Below are 18,849 nucleotides of genomic sequence, written 5' to 3'. Positions count from 1 at the left end.
GCTTCGCGTGAGAAGGCAGATGAAGCAGAGCCGGCGGCCGGCTGAAGCTACTCTGATGAATTCATACGTCGTCTTCGCGTGTTGTTTGTGTGTTGTGTGTTCGTGTGTGTTGTCGTTTAACCAGCGTTGTCGCACCTGAGATGTGTCTCCAGGACAGGAGGTATCCGGAGACGCCGTCCACGCGAGTCCAGTTGAGGACGGTGCTGCCGTCGGTGGTGTTCAAGGCGGCGAACCCGTCGACCTTGGGCAGATCCACTGCGGAGCGGCGGGAACGAGGTCAGACCAGGACATTCTGCTTCTTCTTGCCGACTCAGAGACATTCAGCGCTTATTTGACAAGTTTAATGTCAGCGGGAACAACGTCACACTATCTGATCTCATCTGATCTGATCTGGTCCATCTGGCTGTGTTTTCCCTGGTAAGTTATTCTTCTTCAACCACTTCTACTTTATTATCTTTATTCTTTTATATCTGACCATCTCATCTTATTTTATGTATTTTTTATTTCTGTATGGAGCGCCTGACTTCACACGACTTCCTGTGGGATCAATACAGTATTTCTATTTCTGATGGTCAAAGGGAAATGGCTATCATAGCAATTGATTCAGGTATTGATTAGTTCCTTCCCTCTCATTCATTTCAATTAAATCCATATAAAATTCAATTAAAGGTAAATTCTTCTCCTTTGGTCTTTTCCCTTCAGGGTCTCCACAGCAAACCACCTTCTCCATCTCACCCTGTTCTCTGGATCCTCCTCTCTCACACCGACTACCTTCATATCCTCTCTCACGACGTCCGTCCATCTTCTCCTTGGTCTTTCCTCTAGACCTCCAGCATCTTTCTACCAATACATTGGCTCTCCCTCCTCTGTCCGTGACCCAACCTTCTCAGTCTGGCTTCCCTGACCTTCTCTCCAAAAATTAAATGAAATTAAACACTTCCGGTGCTTTGATTTTCCATGAAGGTCCAAGCGAGCACATTTCCTCCATCCCCATCGCGTCTTTGCGAGGTGGCTCATCAGACGACGCGGTCAGAAATGAGTTTCAGGATGAACATGGACGCTGAGGATCCCGCCACCTTCAAACCACTTTCAATGAGGGTCCCACAAGGGAGGCCCTCCCAGGGACCCGCCGCTGGGAGGGCGTCGCCTCGGAGACGCTTCACGGGACTCACGGGTGCGCGCGGTGACCAGGACGGGACTTCCCTCCTTGGCGCCCACCATGGACGACACCTGGATCTTGTAAGCGGCGCTTTCTCGAAGGTCGGTGATGGTGAAGGCGCTGGAGCCGGCGGGGACGGTGGCGAACTTCTCCTCGCCACCTGATGGACGGGGGGAGATAATGGACGCGGAAGACAATATGGTTGAAACGACGAGAGAGTTTTCCAATTGCTTTGAGAGCTGCTCATCGGCTTCCCGCGGGGCCAATTGAAAAGGAGCGTAAGGTTAAATGCATCAAAGAACGCTTTGCATTTTAAAGGCCAGCGTGTTCGCTGCATTCACCGGCCAGAGCGCAGTGCTACAATGACTGGAGTGCAGGGTAAACAGAGGCGACGGCGAGTGGAAACTACCGTATTTTCACGACCGTAAGGCGCACCGTACTAAAAGGTGCAGTCTCAGTTATGTGATCCATTACTGTATTTAACTCACATATAAGGCGCGCCTGATTATAAGGCGCGGGTTTTATATCCAATCCACGCCCACACTTCCCACTTTAACGTTCTCATGGTGTCCTCTACTACGTCCGCCAACAACACACACACAAGCATACAAGTGTGTGTATTTAAAAATAGTGCGGGAGCAAAACTGAGTTTGGTATTCACATTTTTTATCGGTAATCGTCATCCATCGAAACCATGGAAGTCCTCATCCTCTGTTTCTGGTTTGAACATCTGGGCTAAATCTCCATCCAATATGCCAGCTTCACTTTCTTCACTGTCAGAGTCGCTTTCCTCGGAAATGATGCCGGCTTTTTCAAAAGCTCAAACAACAGTGCCAGCAGACACGTTAGCCCGAGCATCTACACGTTAGCCCGAGCATCTACACGTTAGCCCGAGCATCTACACGTTAGCCCGAGCATCTACAATCCATTAGCAAATTGTGGCGTAACTCGCCGGGCGCTGCCTTCCACTCTTAGTGAAACTGTGGTCTCCAAGAAGACTTTTCGTACCCCGTTGTGCGCCTCACTACCGTGCTGGTCCACTTCTTCTGCACAGTGTGACTCACAGGGATGTCGAAAGTGATTGGCACCTCATCCATGTTGGGGACGTAGCTGGGCTGGATGTGTTTGTCGCTTTTGTAATCAGGGTTGTTAAAACAAAGATGTTCTACATAACGCACATTCCTGTTCTTTTATATACAATCAACGCCAACACTTCCCCCTTTAACCTTCTCATGGTGTCTCTACTACGTCCGCCTTACAACAACAACACACACAGGGAACGCTGCACTATAGGACGCGCCGCACATTTTGAAGGAAATCTAAGACTTTTATGTGCGCCTTGTAGTCGTGAAAATACGGTAAATAAATATACAAAGAAATAACACATCAAGGACTCGGGTGAAAAGGGAACTATACCGAGCAACGCGACTATTCAATACTCGAAATTTCAGGAAGGGTTGGAATAATACATGCAGGATTTGGGCGGAGGAGGAGCCGGTCTCACCCAGGAAGGGGACCCAGGAGATCTTATATCCGCTGGCTCCCGGCGCTTTCCTCCAGGACAGGGTGAAGGAGTTGACCCCGATGTCGCTGACCTTCACCTCCTTCGGCGCCTGGACGGGCTTGGAGTCCGAGACGGCAGCTGAGAAACACAACGCGACGCTTCCTGACGGAGTCTGGTTTCATTTTACCGATCGCAGCACGAGACGCCGCGGGTCGAAGACCACTTGAAGAAAACAACGTGCACCGCGTTCGACTCGTGGGAGAATCTCTGGCATGGGAATTATATGGAAAGCCTGCAATTTGTGATGAGACTGGTGTGTGAAGCGGGAGCTGACTGACTGATAGCAGCCCCGCTGACACTCGTCGCGAGGACGAGGACGGCAGCTGTGGTTAGATGGGAAGCTCCGGGAACACGACCCGTCAGTCAAACGGTGACGGGTTGCCACGGATCTTCATTAACGAGACGGTCCGGGGAACCGAGGATCCTAAAAGTCACGGGTCCAAATGAGACGTTCTGTACCTGTGAGCTGGGACAAGGAGATGTCCGGGCCCTCGGTGTTGCCGTACACCGCCCGGATGGTGACGGTGTAGCCGGACCGCGGCCTCAGGTCTGCGATGCGATGGAAGAGGACGCTGCGGTCCAGGTAAAGGGACCGAGGGGCGCCGTCGTCTGCGAGGGCAGAGGTACCAGAACATGAGACCGCCGGTCTGGATCTGACGCCGGGGGACTCGAAAATACAGACGCATCACCTGTGGCCCAGGACAGCTTGTACTCGCTCGCTCCGACCACAGGGCTCCACGCCACGTCTACCGAGCTGCTGGTGTAGGACGTCACCTTGAAGTTGGATACGTAGCCCAGAGGAGCTGATGGGAGGAGGAGGAGGAGACATCAGACGTTGTCGTTGCCTCAACGTATCAAGCGCCGCAGGCACGATAGATACGAAAAGACGGGTCAAAAGGGTCGTCTCGGAAGACTGAACCCCAAACTCCCTCAGTTGCGCATCCCCGGCACTCACACGTGCGGAAGGTGGCGCTGATCCCGGGTCCGACCGCCGATCCAAACAGCACGTAGAGGGTGAGGACGTACTCCGTGTCGTGGGCCACGTTCTTCAGGTGGTACTCCGTGGTGCTGGCGTTCAGGGCAAGCTGCCGGGGACGATCACGACCGCCGAACTCTAGAAACAACGCGTCAGGACGGTGACGCACTTTCATCTGGGCGTTGCGAGGGGGCATTAGATCTGAGATTTGGGACTCATCATTTTGAATATCGGCGATTTGGCGGTTATTCCCCATGAACGGTACAATCAGCAGGGGCTCGTAGCGCCATGTCAGCCCCGCTCTGAAATGCCCGGGTGTGTTTTGGAGATGTGGAAAAGGCCGGGATCACCTGGAGTGGGTCCCCAGGCTAATCTGTAGCCCGTGGCCCCGGGGACGCTGTTCCACGAAACGGCGGCGCTGCTGGTGGTCACGGCCGACACCGTCAGGGTCTGCACGGCGCTGCTCTCCACTGCCAGAGGAGGGGGGGCGGACAGGTCACCCAGATCCTCCTGGTCTTCAAACCGTAAGCGCACCTTCTTTCTTGCTAACGTGATACTTACAGGTCTTGAGTTTGGCGGTTGTCACGGGGCCTTCGATGTCCCCGAAGATGGGGTTCATGGTGATGGTGTACTCGGAGCCGGGGTGGAGGCCCTGGATCATGTAGAAGTTGAAGGTGTCCCTGAGGTTTATGTTCTCAATGTGGCCATCTTTAAGAGACACGACGACAAACCGGCGCTGTTAAACCACGGCGTGAAGACGGACCTCCAGACTTAAAGCCGAGTTCTAGCGGCGCGGCGAGCCCGGTACCTGGGGAGGCCCACGTCAGACGGTAGCCGGTGGCCCCCTTCACCGACGCCCACCTCGCCTGGACGGTGTCAGTGGTGGCGTTCTGGACCAGGAACTTCTGGACCGGCACCAGCTTCACTGCAGCGCATCAAGGAGACACACAAACGCATACAAGTTCAGTCCTTCTGTTGAGAGAAACGTGCTTTTCTTGTTTCTTGGCTGCTTTTGGATGTTTAGGCATTAGTGTGCATGCGATGCTCATCCATCACCATCCACACAAACACATAAATCTCGACTCATCCGTCTGCACTGTCACGGAGCGTCACGATACGGAGGCCGGTGGAGGTTCAACTTCATTTTAGAACAACATCACCCTGCTCTGGATGTATGATGGTACTACACCTCGGGAACCCTTTCGGTTATATGATGGAAATTAATACATAGGGCAGAAAAAGAAAGCATACATGTCTTGCCCACTATTGAGACCGGCTGGCTGGGCCCCTGGGGATACACAGCATAAATACTGATGGTGTACTTCTTGTCCTCCTCCAGGCTGTCGATCACATGGGAGGAGGCGTCTCCTGGGAGCAGCTGCTCGTACGTGAACCCGGGGCGGTTGGCTGGGGGGGAAACGCAAATCCGTAATAATGCAAATTACAGAGCGCCGGTTCATTTTTGAGCAGAGTCGGGACTTTGGCCCTTCATAGGAAGCGCGGTGTCGGCGTCACCGTACATCTGGGAATGAAGATTTTGAAGCCGCTGAGCTTCCCCAGAGGAGGCGTCCAGCCCAGGCGCAGGGAGAAGAGACCCTCCTCGATCACACGGAAGTTTGTCACCTCGGGCAACGGGGCTGAAGGACAAGAACAGGGAGGTTTGGGTGGAGACGTACGTGACGATCGCCTATAACGGGGCTGAGAAGATGCGTGGTGTTCGTGAGGGAAGTCCTACTGGTCCGGGCCGCCACCGTGGCCGAGTCCCCGATGAGCCTGGGGTAGACGGCGTACACCGTGAGGGAGTAGTCCGCCTTGGGGTTCAGCTCCGTCACCACCGCGGTCGTCACGTCGGCCTTCAGGTCGATCTGTGGACCACACACACACACACACACACACACACACACACACACTGCTAGAAGATCATCTGATGCCGCCGCAAACGCACGAGCCTCGAAAATTTGGTTTTTGGGAGAACTCCCAAGCCGGTGGTAGAGGTGAGACGGACAGATGTTTCGGTTGCAGGCTGTGGAGGCTGCGGGCTTTTGCCAAAATGCTCTTTGGTTTTTATCTCCTGAGATGGAAAGATTTGGAGGATCTGCCAATGTTCTTCCTCCTGCTGCTCTGCATCTGCAAGCACACTCGCTCCTCCTCCCCCGACTCAACCCACCGACAGAAAACCTTCTGATTGCATTTGGTAATAAATGCAAAATGTCTCCGAAACTTTACTCCAGAAGGAGGGAGATAAATGAGGAGGTTCCTTGAGAACATCAAGGAGAACGCGTGGTTCGCTTTGGATGGGACTGGCACGCCAGAAGGTCGAGAAGTTATTCTTCATCGGCAGCTCCAGAAAACGGATTTGCGAGGAGCTCATTTGACGATGGGGCCGAGCAGAAGACGCGTCCGTCCTGGCCGTGGTGGTTCCTCAGCCGTCTGATCTGGAGAGCGTCTGGCGTCCGGCTCACCTGTCTCTGCTGCGAGGAGAGGAGCTGCCCGCTGGAGGTCACCGGGGTCACCAGGAGGCGGTAGCCCGTGAGGTCGCCGGTGGCCGGGCTCCACGTCAGCCGGAGGGAGGCGTGGCTCAGCTCGCTGACCTGAAGGTCTCGAGGACCCACCACGGGCTCTTCCACTTGGAGGAGGAGACGAGAACAAGGAGTGAGACGAAGAGGACGAGACGAGAACGTCACAGAGCTTTCCACTCTTTGGCTGCAGGTTCTCCAAACATCTGCGAAGGCCCTGGAGGAGACGGCTTCCCACTGACCGGGTCGGGAGGTTTTCACGGGCCGCGGCGGCTCGGAGGCGGCGAAGCAGACCCGGCGGGACAGTTTCGGGAGGACGCCGTCCAGGACGGAGAAGTCGGCGGCCATCAGGAGGTGCTCCTCAAACGGCCGGGACACCATCCTCCTCAGCTCGGACTCGTCGGCGCCCCTCACACCTGGTCGCAGGAGAACATGGGCGTGGAGGAGAAGAAGCGTGAGCGGTGCCGGGACTCGAAATGGGAGGAAGACACCCGGCTCCTGCCGGACATCTACATGCAGCAGGAGGAACCCCATGCAGACACGGAGGAGAACATGGAGGATCTGCACAGAATCCAACCGGGGACCTTCTGTCCGCCGGGCCGAGCCTCCGTCAGGAGCGGGAATGATAAAGGGTGAAAGCAAATATAAAACGTAAGAAAAGAGTTTTCTCTTGCGGAACAGCAACACCCGTTGTCACCTCATCCGTCCATGAACTCATGTTTTCACCCGGTTCATCGTCCAGGTGTTTCCAGAAGCTCTGGAAGCTCTGGCAGATTCACGTACAACCAAAGAAAGCGGCTTGAGGTCTCCGGCGGTTGTTCCTCCTGCACTTCAGCGCAGACTCCACTTGGGGGAGCTGTGGCCTTCCAGGTGGTTTTCCTCCCGCCGCCGCCGCCGCCGCCGAGCCAACAGAGGGCTTCCCGCCGGATAGCTCAAGTCGTGGAATTACGGGAATTTGTCAGGCTCGGCTCGGCGGCGCCACTTCCTGCCAGAGCCTCGGATAAAGTCTTAATATGAGCGCACACATTTTTCCCGAGCGTTCCCGTGGGAGATCACTCCCCGTCGGTCGTTCTCGCGGCGCTTCGGAAACGGACGCGTGGCAGGCGGAGGCCAGGCAGGCGCTTCGGCGGAGTCAAAGGTCTTTCCTCCGGCCGTGATGGATTCCAGCGGCGGCCTCGGTGTCGGAGGCGGGGACGCCGGACCGCCCGCTGAAGGATGGCGGCGATTAAGCCCCCCGGTCGGCTAATGAGCCCTAATTATTCTCCGGCTTCGGGCAGAAAGCGAGGTGGCGGGTTGAAGGTTGGTGGAGGCGGCGGCGAGAAGGATTCTCTTCTTGTAGCAGACATGTCGAGAGGAGGCTCCGCAGCTTTGCTCAGACGTCAGCGTCGCCTCCGTCCGGGGAATTCAAATGTACGGGACGCCGCTCCCCGACTGCAAACGGCGCCGATAAGACGGCGAGCCGGGATATGATCTGCGGCGCGCCGCAGTGAGGGGGTTGCAGGAATTCACAATACGCTCGGCGGCTCGGCACTCACCTACTGCAAAGAGAGAAATCCCGTGGTCGGCGACCGCCCTCGCCGCCGCGTCCACCGGGTCGTCGGAGCGGCCGTTGGTGATTAAAACGGCGATCTGCGGAGAACGCGGGCAGAATGTTAACGTTTGCCGTTCCGCTCGCGTGCGTGAGATGGTTGGTGTCCGTCATGGAGACACATGGATAAGTGTGTGTGTGAAGGAACCACAGCGCCAGGAGCCCTCGCAGCTAACACACCTGCTTCCCCTTCGTTATTCTGGTCGTAACGCGCGGCCGCTGAATGTTTACAGATGATATTGTCTCGGGCCCCGGAGCCCCATCCCAGGGCTTTGCATCGTTTTTCTACCGAAGCGGAAAACCAGCGGTTTTAATAGTTTACTATGAGGCCGGATACCGGTGGCCGTGCTCACATATTTAATTCTCATTGATCGCCGCTGAATTCCTCAAAAGGACATTAAATCACCCTAACGGTCCGGAACAGTTAAAAGAAGCCATCTGGTCAAAACTACAAAAATGCCAAAGTAATAAATATTAATAAGAATAAGTTATTGTGATTCATCCTTCGTTGGGGGAGGAGGGGGAGGAGCCGATCCCAGCCAATCATTGGGGTTCACCTGTCAATCGTACGACCCTTCGCACGTCAGGGTCTCCAGGAACCTCCTGTTTGGATGGTGGGAGGAACCCGGAGAACCCGAGGAACCCGAGGAACCCGAGGAACCCACGCAGACACGCGAGAACATGGAGGCTCTGCACAGGAAGCCCTCCTGTGGGAACCAAGCTGCACAGGAAGCCCTCCTGTGGGAACCAAGCATGGAGGAGGCGGCGCTAACCCTGATATTTTGCATAAACACAGTATTATTGTCATTCCTGAAGTCCAAACGGCTCCCGCCCGCCTCGAGTCACGTTTGGGTTGAATTTCCCCTTCAAACATTTATAGTTTCCGATAAATTGCCGGAGAATTCTGTCGGACATTCTCTTTATTTAGCCCGTAATTGCTAACTTGATCAAACCGTTGGAAGAGGCCGCCGTGGCTGAGCCCCATGATTCGCCCATTAAGGAGGACGCCCTCGGAGCATCGAAAGTTCATCCCGCAGTTAGAGACGGAAAACATCAATATGAGATTGTAGCTTCTCTTTGCATGCATGACGGCGCTACAAATTCAATATATCAGCCCGAGCCTCCGTCCTCCGCCTTCCCGCATCCAGAATGATTGGCTCGCACACACTCCGAGATGGGAAGGGCAGATCGGAATGCTAACCAGCGTTTCTCGGCGAGGTCGCGCTCCGGAGCGGCGGCGAGCCTCGCCGAGGACGGCCATCCAGGGTCGTGCGATTTTGCACCCCGGTCTTTACGTGAAAGGAAGCCCGTGGTTTCTCGGCGCAGCGGGTAATCTGAGTCTGACAGGATCAGGAGGCGTGACGGGGACCTCAGAGCTCTCGTCGGTGGCCGGACCTCCTGCAGCGTCTCACCGGGCGTCCAACATTTAATATTAAAGCTATGATCGGAGCATTGTAGCTGTTAGCGTGAAGCTGTTAGCTACTGGTAAGGTGGCTCCCGGCCCTCGGACCTCCTCTGTCTCGATCTGTGCGGTCGAGGCAGAAGGCCGCCAGCAGGGGTTTCCTGGCCTTCAAAGTGCCACCAGACAGTGGAAATAAACCTCTGAATTGACGTGACTCGCGTCCTTCACCTGGTCCACCTCCTCCTCCTCGCCCAGGAAGGAGCCGATGTCCGTAGAATGTTTCCCAGACAAACCTGTGGAGTTTGATCCGAATCTTATGCCAAGAACGCGTGCTGAGACCGACATCTGTGCTTTTTGAAACAGCTCGATGCGTTGCTAAACCGTCCCTCGTGCTGCCGTCGGGCGGCGAAGCTTCCGGCCGCCGGTGCGTTTGGCAAACAGAGCCGGCGTGTCGCGGCCGTGGGGTCAGCGGTTTGAGGCCGAAGCCTCGCGCTTTAAATTATTCACGGCGGCGTTCAAAATGGCGGTTTCTTCTCTGTTTGACGACGTTCTGCTCAACATTCATCGTCCGTCGCGCCGCAGCCCGCGGAGCGCAGACGGAGACGGACGTTCATGCGCTCCAATGCCATTTGTGGAGTGGGCGCACCTTGGGGGCGTGGTCTCGGCTGATGACGGGGCTGAACGCGGCGTCCACCAGGAACCGCAGGGCGTCGCCGGTCCTCCTGGAGCCGCCGCCGTACGGGAGGTCTCTGACGGCTCGCAGCACCTCCTCCAGGGAGCCGTAGTCCGTCAGAGCGATCCGCATTCTGAAAGAAAGATGACGGGACGAGTAACAGAAAGGCGGCGGCGGCGGCGGCGGCTGTCAGATGTGACTCTGGAGGTCGGCTGATGGACAGATGCCTCAGAGCGCGAAGTGAGCCGCCAGCTGTTCCAGTCCAACTAACTGGCCATCACCGACGGATTGCACGTCCACAGCGGCAGGAATGTGTTTTTACCTCGCCACATCCGCGAAGACGGTGACGCCGAATCGGACGCCCTCCGCTCCGACGGCGCCGTCCTCAAAGGCCGACACGGCGGACGAGATGAAGTCCTTCATGGCGGAGAAGCTGCTCTGCCCAACGCTCCGGGACTCGTCCACCAGGAACACGATGTCCGCCTGCGCCGCCGTCCTGCACGCTGGCGGGGGGGGGGGAGACCAAAACACCTTTTTTCAAACTCAAGGAGATCCAGGCGGATGATCTCACCTTCTCTAACCTTCAATATTTAAAAGGATTTGTGAGAAATCCAAAGAAAAGTATTTTTGGCGACGCACGATGGTTGGTTCCCGCTCTTCCCACCAGATAGCAGTGTTGTTCCACCACATTGACGGCGGGGGGAGGAGGAGGGGGGGGTTTATCCTGGCCTCTGTCATGCATCCAGAGCGCCACACAAATTCCCATGAATTTTAATGAGACAGAAGTCAGCCAAAGAGACTATCAATATTCCGAGCACTCCGACAATAAAACTTTAGTATGGCGATGAGGAACGCTTAGAATAATAAGGTACACGCACCTGAAACCGGGGTCGCCCCCCTCGCCCCCCACGCATTCACAGGTGTGCGCTGGCGGGAAACACGATCTCACGGCCCGCCGAGAAAACCCCCGAGGACGGAAACCCGAAGACGGAAACCCGAAGGCGTTCCCACGGGACGCTGGCCGAGGTGTGCGGCGGACTGACGGCGCCGATCGGGTCGGTCCGGGAACGCTAATCTCGTTTTCCTTCCCCTTCCTCCTCTGGCCTTCATCCTTCACCACCCGAGAAGCGCTCGGGGATACGTTTGCCCGTCGCCCGCGGCAACCCAAAGTCATTTCTCCCGCTAACCTTCTACGGCGAGGAGGCCACGCATTACCCGTGAACATTTTGGAGGAACCTCCCAGGGATGCTGTCTGTGGAAGCCACCCTGTCTGGAGAGAAGACGGCACAAATGCAAAACGAACAGGCAGCCTTCGCGCAGACAGGCGATCAGCTGTCACACACACACACACACACACACACACACACACACATAGGCGGCTGCTCTATTTATCGCAGAATTTCGATCAAAGCACATCAAACAAGCAGCCTTTGAGAGGGTGCAGCTGGAGGCCGGCGTCCATCAGGCGGACACACACCGAGCCGAGAAACAAGATCAATTATCCAGGAGTTTGTGCGTCTGAGCTGGCAGGTGACGGCCGCACGCCTATGATAAGGAGACAACGCACGCTGAGGGATTAGGAGTGCTTCTCTTGAAGGTTGTCTACGCTGATATCTCAAAGGTTGTGTCCAGCCTGGCGCCGGACCACCATCGATTTCCGCATTAGCCGCAGCTCGCCGGGCTGGGCGTCGGCCGCGGGGGAACTCTGCCGTCGGAGGAACGATCGCGCATCGCCGCGACGGGTTCAGATGGGATCAAGAAAACAAAAAAAACAATTAGGACGTCCGAGGCAAAGCGGGGATTCGGCAAGACGAACGTTCCCGCGAGCGCAGAAAAAAACGGCTCCGGCAGCCGGTGCAGGCCGGACGTAGCAGATGATAGCACGTCCGGGTACGGACCAGAACTTTGTCAGGGAGATTTAGTCCCCCTGCCGGCAGGAGGACGTGCACGGTCAATTCCTGGCGTGGGGTTGGAGTGGTTGGACCCGGAGACGCGGGAACGCGTTTGGTCCTGGAGGATCAGGCTCCGCAGAAGGAATCCATTCACCTCAGGAGAAACATCTGCCGGCAGACCATCTCCCGGCAGATGTTGTGGTGTTATTGAAGCCGTTCCTCCGCCGCCCGCACATTTTACTATAATGGCTGGAGCCGGAGAGGATCTGCTGCCGTTCCACCTTTCAAGCAGCTGTGACCCCAAACCGTCCCGGAGGCCGCGGGGAAAACCTCCGTTCCGGCTGCTGGCGGCGGCCGGTCGCCTTCCTGGGTTTCAGACGCCACATATCGAGCGAGACCACGAGCGACGGGATCGACATCAGAGACGAGGTCGAAGGAGACGAGAAATAAATCATCTGACGACCCATGAAAGTCTGGTTTCCAGGAGATGACCGAATGACCGAATGATTGAATGACGGCGACACGTCCCGTGTTTGGTGAGCGTTTGGGCAAAACGAAAAATATCTCACGCAAAAACAACAGCCTCGAGTCTTTCACCTTCGGATCCACGCGCTGATTTACGGCCTTCAATTGGATTCCGGCAGGATTCTGCATCTCCCTACAAACTCTCCCTACAAACTCTGGTGGCCGAAGGAACCTTCACTGCAACTCGCAAGGAACGTGCAACCCGCCGACACACACCGTGGAGCGAAGAAACGGGGGGGCAGAAAAGTGATGCGGGCTAAGTTGGCGCGCCGGCGGACGACACACACACACACACACTTCTGCCGTGTCTGCGCTTTACAACTTTTATGTTGACGCAGCACCTCGGCCGGGATGCCTTTAAATAACACTCAGATGTAACGCTTCCTATGGTTCACATCTGCACACACACACACACACACACATGCTAACAGACACACACACACTGCGCAAGCTAACCGCGGCAGCATTGAAACAAGGTAACTTCACCTGATCTACTTCTCCACGCTGGTCTGATTTGTTTTTATCAGAAAACATTTCTTTTTGGAAGCTAAATGTCACAAATGTCCCAAAACCCTGGTTGAACCTCAGGAGATGTTCCCCTGGAGGTCCGGCTGCAGCAGGAACCGGAGATGCTCCGTGGTTTCCGGGGCCTCTGAGCAGCGATATGGGTTCTACTAACGAAGAGGCCCTTTGCCGACCTCGCCGACCCGCATCAGCCGAACGTCAAACTCCGATTGGCCGATCGACCCTGGCCGGGTCAAGCGAGGCGGAGCTGCTCCGTGACCCCGCGTGAGTCCGGCAGATGTTTGGGCCGCCGCTTCTAGCCGGGCCGGGTCTCGTGTGCCGACCCGGATTTAACGGCGGAGCCTCAGCGAGCGGCGCCGGGTGGAGTGGAGTGAGCGCTCTCACATGGACACATGGAAGGGATTTAAGCTCCGCAAAGAGAAAACCGGCTAATTTATAGCGAGAGGCTGAGAGAACCAGACGCCACATGAAATGGGGATCGAGGGACCGGCGAGGGGATTCGGGTCGGGGACGAGGGCGGGGTCTTCTCCGGCCGTGAAATCTGAAACCAGGCAGCGCCGAGGCGAGAGGGGGGTCGGCGGCGAGCGCTGGTTCTGTACCTTCGGCCTCCCCCGCCACGGCGTGGAGGGCGATGGAGAGCGTCAGGAGAAGGACCCACAGCCAGGAGCCGCCCATGATCTTCTCCTCCTCTTCCTCTTCCGATCACCTCCTGCCGGCTCGGCGCTCCGCGACTCCCCTTCCTGTGTCCGACGCCGCAGTCATCAATTCCCAACCCGCCGCGGCCTGAAGGTGCACACACACACACACACACACACACACACACACACACACACAGAGGGGGGTGGGGGTGGGGTAATGACAGCACAATAAATATCATAAACAAATGCATTTGATGTTTCATGTGCATTCAGAGCTGTGCGCGCCGTAAAGAGGACAAATTAAACATTATTGTGATTATTAGACACAGTAAACCCCCCCCCACCCCCCACCCCGCAATAAGGAGCCGACAATCAGAGAGCAGTTACAGAGCGGGCGGTAAGTGTTATTGCTGCAGTAATACTCTGGAGCCAACCTGTGACGAGCACCGGTTCGGTAGACACCCCCCGTAAAAAACATCTTTATATGCACACACACACACACACACACACACACTCTTTGTGTTGTTGTGTGTGACAGGTTGTGAACAGGGTTTTCTATGCAGTGAGGAAACGCTGTTTCCATTTGACAAAAAGGTAAAGTATTGTCTGAATACGAGCCTGTTGAAGGTGTCGGCGCTTTGAGGGACCACTGGGAACCGCTCCCCGTACCTGCATGCCCGCCAGGGAGTGTGTGTGTGTGTGTGTGTGTGTGTGTGTGTGTGTGTGTGTGTGACTGGTGTTTTGGACAGAGCTGGTGACCAAGAGTAGAAACACAAGCAAACATTCTGATCCTTCTTTCATTCCCCTGCTCTCCGCCAGAAACAGAGGGCGAGGCTGGTGGGGGCACACTCACACACACACACACACACACTCACACACACACACACACAAACACACACACACACACACAGACACGCACACACACACACACACTAAGGGTTGCAGAGGCGCCATGGCATCGAGGAATATAACCGCCGACCCAAGAAAGGCGTAGGCGACGGCGTCACGTCTCGGTGTCAGATGGAGGCCGAGCGCTCCGAGGACGCGGTGGAATCGCCGCCATCAGGCGGTCACGCGTACGACCGGCGTCGCAGGAGAACAGAAGAACCCGATGAAGATAAAGACTCAGCAGGGGCAACATAATTCCACTCTGTCTGGCTGTTGCCAAGGTAAATACTCTGCAGGCCGGCCGTGGAGGTTCTCAGATGCTGGTCTGTGCTACATGCTACATGCTACATGCTACATGCTACATGCTACATGATATATACTACATGTTCTCGGCCTGTTTTTGTTTTTCTTTTTTACAATATATTTATTCAGTTTATAAAATCACATCACAAATTAAGGACCTGTCCGGAAAGCAAACAAATAAAAACAAGACACAACAAAAAAGGGTGCATTAAAAGAAAATAATGAATAAGAAGATTTGTGGACGTCGTGAGAGAGGATAAGAAGGTAGTGGGTGCGAGAGAGGAGGATCCAGAGAATAGGGTTAGATGGAGGAGGATCCAGAGATAAGGTGAGATGGAGAAGGTGGAGAGCCCTGAAGGGGAAAGAGGAAGAAGAAAAGAAAATAATGAATTATTCTGTATCGCACCGTGCTTGGACTAATGCTACGACACTGACTGGTCCTGATGGACATCTCAGATGATCCATGAACAGAAGGTCCATCATAGCATGAGGACTCTCTCCGTGTGCAGAACCTCCGAGCTCAGTAACCACGTCTTAAAACGAGTATTGCTTTCTCCGCCGTTAGCGACCGTTCATATCAGCGCTTTGCATGGAGGCGCAGCGGCTCAACCGGGAGGGAACCCGAACAGCAAGACTCTGGATCGGGTTCACACACACACACACACACACACACACACACACACACACAAACACACACGGAAACCACTGGCATAAGATCCGGTGTTGGGCATGTCTGGAAGAGGCGGCTCAGAGATCTGCAGCCGTCACAGAGAGGCAGCACCGGGAAAGGTTTGAATAATGCAGCTGCCCGGCACTAATAGAGCAGGATCAGATCCTCCTCCTCCCGAACCTCGTCCCCAGATCCTCCCCGGCGGTGCCTCAGTGTGGATGCAGCATCTTTCATCTGCTCCCTAAATATATTTACAAAAGTAGAAGCAAGTGTTTTAGATTCAGGCGGGTCCAACAAAGGTTTATACGTCTCATTTTGGTCTGGGAGAGACTGAAAGTTACTTTCAAGCAAACGTTGCTCCTAATCTACAAGTCCTGGAAGAAATGTGTGGAGGGAAGGGAGGACTTTTCCTTTAGCTGCATAAATGAGGCGCCTTGCTCGTTAATATCCAACTCTTTCAAGGTGACAATGCTTTTTAATCTCCAGCTGTCAAAGGAGGCGTCCGGCAGGACGGAGGAAATGCAGGACTGGCACACGGAGGAGCGAAGAGAGGAGTCTGGACACCTGAAACGTCTCCTGAGATGCTGCCATATTCTCAAAAATCCCCTCAACTAAATGATTCACCTTGTCAACTGGATGGGGTCGGGTGCTGAGGAAGAAAACTTCTATCAACATCACCGGTTTCCCCGGCAACCCAGGGGGTCTCGGAAGCCGCCGCCGTTCTCCGACCTCCCTGCCGACGGACCCACGGCTTTGTTTTTGTTGTTCGCGTCCCGTCTCTGTGAAACCGCGAAGAGTTTGCGACGCGATTAACGGCGCGGCGGCGGGACTCCGGGCGTCCTCCTCGCCGTCGCATCACACACACGGTTCCCTCTCTGGACCGCAGGGACGTGAAGTCCTTCTGCGCCGCTGATTCAGGGCCTTCTGAGCGGTTTGAGATGAAAACGGCAGGCGGACGTTGCCAGCTGCTCCCGTCCGTTTGTACTTCCTGTTCCACTTGCAGCGACACGCGTCCCCGGGAGGGAGGCCGGCTCGGGGGAACCCAGCAGAACCAACTTTGCAAAAGTGGATTTGAAGTTTAAATATAAAGCGTAGCTTCGCCGCAGCAGCGGGGGCGTGCGAGCTAACCAGCGTTAGCGGCTTAGCTTAAAGCCCGCAAGGCTCCCCGCCTCCGGGGTGCAGATCCCCGAAACCGCCCCGGGCGAGTTGAGGGCTCCTTGACCCGCAGCGCCCCTGCAGAACGCCGACAGGCCCCCCCAACATCCCATCTGTAGTTTCAGACTCGCCACGTCTGCACCCTCTCGGCGCCGCCCTATTTATTTTCCCCAGAACCCCCAGGTTGGGCCCGTGGATGCAGGCGGGGGGCATCTGGGCGACTTTGGCAGAACCTCTTAGGACCAGAACTGGACACGTGCAGCGCCACCGCCAGCAGGAGCCCCCTGGAGGCCGCGACACCCCGAGCGTTTCCCCGACGGCCCGGCCGTATAAAAATGCGAGCTCGCGTCATATAAGTGAAAACCTTTTATCTTTTATTGTTTTGAATCCTCGCAGCTTTGCGGCTCGTTGCAGGGGGTTCGCTTTGCGATGGGATAAAAACACCATTACAACAAGGCAATCCTGGTATTATTACCCGGCCGACTTTACCGCACCTTTCCAATCCAGCTCTGCGCCCCGAGGCCTAATGCCGGGTTAAAACCCCGCCGCGCAAAAATACGAGAAGGAGTTCCAACAGCTCGGGGCGAAGGGAGTGCAATCGACGGCCGAGCCGAGAAAATCCAACCCAAAGATCAGGGCGTGAAACCCCGGCCATCTCGCCGCGTCGCGATAACGGATTACAGCGTTTGAAAAGAAGGCGCCTCCTTCGGGAGCCGCGCTGGTCGTCGCCATTATGATTTACATTAGCTTTCCACGCAGGAATTTGAGCGAGCTACATAAAGGGACGAGCCTGTCGTCAATCACAACGCGCCGCCCCGACAGAACTTCACCCAACTATGAAAGTCAGGCACGTTTACATGGAGCTACACGGAGCCGGTTCCTGCGAGACCTCGCTTTGTTACAACATCGACACACACACACCAGCGCACATCTGCACTTTGTCTGTGCGGCAGGACCACGGCCAAGGAGGCAAACGGTCCCAGAAAGACCTCGGCTTCCATGACGCCAGCGGCGGGAGACAAAACACCGGGACCGGAGACCAAAGAAGCCGCGGCCTCGTGCAAACTGGGATTGTTAAGCGAACCTGGAGCGCGTGAGGAACGGACAACAGACAGAACATCTACGGGGGTCGGCGGTGGAACCGGGTCTGGAGGAGCTGTGCAGCACGTCAAGTTAAAACCTCATGAAGCGCAGAGATGGAAGCCCTTCGGGACCACGTGTTCCGTCACACACATCCACAACAACCACCAATATCAGCGCAGGTTAAAGTCGGCCAAAGTATCTCGAAACGGTCGGATCTGCTCCTCCGCCCGGCGATCAGAGGTCCAGGTCGCATCTAGCCGAGGTTCTCAGAGGCGTCCAGGGCTCGCAGCACCTTTGGTCCGAGGCCTTTGGTTGAACACTGTCCCGAGAGGATTAAATAATACAACAAAATGAAGTTTACTCACACACACACACACACACACCCACACAAACACACACACACACGCACACACTCGCTTACACATCACAGACCCTGCAAGTGTAGCTGCATGTCAGCTATTTCTACATAATGGCATTTTCCAGCTCACCAATTCACAGGATGGATTATCCCTGTAGGTGGCAAACTGTTAACGGTGAAAAGGTGCACGTGCGCACACACACACACACGCATGTACACGCACACACACGCACGCACGCTACTCGGCGCTGCAACCTAAGATAGCAGATATTTTCGTTGCGCCGTGCCTGGGATATGCGGCGATGACACACATAAATACGCGGCGCACAAGCTGCGGCAGGCAGCGCTCACATGGGCACCGACGAGTCTTAGCATGAAGCCAAGACAACACCTGACGCTCTCCGTGTTTGTGAAAGCCGGCAGCTGACGGGATAATCCGGCCTCCCAGAGGTCGGGGAGGGCGCGCGGGCGAGCCGGCGACCGCTTAAATAAAAAGCATCTTGGGCGCGGAGGAGCGAGGGGGCGGCGGGTGTTAAACATTTAGGCTGTTAAAGGACAAAGCAAGCGGTAAAGAATGAGCGTCGACGGCCAGGTGTAACAAACGCTGGCCGCCGTCCAGACCCCCCCCCCCCCCCTGCCGCTGGGAGACTATCCGTCCTGCTAACAGTTTAAAAGCGCTCCGCAAAGCACCGCATTAAAGTGCTGTAAAACTAATGGGTTCTGACGACGGCCCTCTAATGGGCGCGCACGTTTGCGCTCACCTCTGCGGACGACCGGACCTCAGGGATCTTCTCCGGGCGGACGGAAAGACGGGCCGATCCGAGGCCGGAGCAAAGCCAGCAGAGCTGGAGTCCTGCTCACCAAGTATTCCTGTCAAAGGCCGGACGAGGTTCCCGGAGGAGGAGGACGAGGAGGAGGAAGAGGAGGTGTGAGT

The 18,849-nt window shown here is 55.8% G+C and overlaps 1 protein-coding gene across 1 annotated transcript in view; it reads right to left on the bottom strand.

Annotated features, from left to right (window-relative positions):
- The window catches only part of col7a1l (collagen type VII alpha 1-like), a 54,146-nt gene extending 35,297 nt beyond the window's left edge, over window positions 1-18,849 (bottom strand). Inside the window, exons 1-19 of the mRNA XM_086147324.1 lie at window positions 18,677-18,849; window positions 13,420-13,603; window positions 10,201-10,381; window positions 9,852-10,011; window positions 7,751-7,844; window positions 6,458-6,631; window positions 6,162-6,325; window positions 5,435-5,564; window positions 5,220-5,336; window positions 4,951-5,106; window positions 4,508-4,624; window positions 4,261-4,407; window positions 4,050-4,169; window positions 3,679-3,837; window positions 3,413-3,526; window positions 3,183-3,332; window positions 2,664-2,801; window positions 1,173-1,319; window positions 136-255 (exon numbers count right to left, since the gene is read on the bottom strand). Coding sequence (XP_086003450.1) covers window positions 136-255; window positions 1,173-1,319; window positions 2,664-2,801; window positions 3,183-3,332; window positions 3,413-3,526; window positions 3,679-3,837; window positions 4,050-4,169; window positions 4,261-4,407; window positions 4,508-4,624; window positions 4,951-5,106; window positions 5,220-5,336; window positions 5,435-5,564; window positions 6,162-6,325; window positions 6,458-6,631; window positions 7,751-7,844; window positions 9,852-10,011; window positions 10,201-10,381; window positions 13,420-13,495 — 2,464 coding nt within the window. The 5' untranslated portion in view covers window positions 13,496-13,603; window positions 18,677-18,849. The remainder of the gene's footprint in view (window positions 1-135; window positions 256-1,172; window positions 1,320-2,663; window positions 2,802-3,182; window positions 3,333-3,412; window positions 3,527-3,678; window positions 3,838-4,049; window positions 4,170-4,260; window positions 4,408-4,507; window positions 4,625-4,950; window positions 5,107-5,219; window positions 5,337-5,434; window positions 5,565-6,161; window positions 6,326-6,457; window positions 6,632-7,750; window positions 7,845-9,851; window positions 10,012-10,200; window positions 10,382-13,419; window positions 13,604-18,676) is intronic.

This window comes from Fistularia commersonii, chromosome 5 (genome assembly GCF_037954325.1).
Source record: "Fistularia commersonii isolate RoL2024-O1a breed Wild chromosome 5, RoL_Fcom_v1.0, whole genome shotgun sequence".
NCBI classification, from domain to species: Eukaryota; Metazoa; Chordata; class Actinopteri; order Syngnathiformes; family Fistulariidae; genus Fistularia; species Fistularia commersonii.
This window is presented reverse-complemented; position numbering and strand designations above follow the sequence as displayed.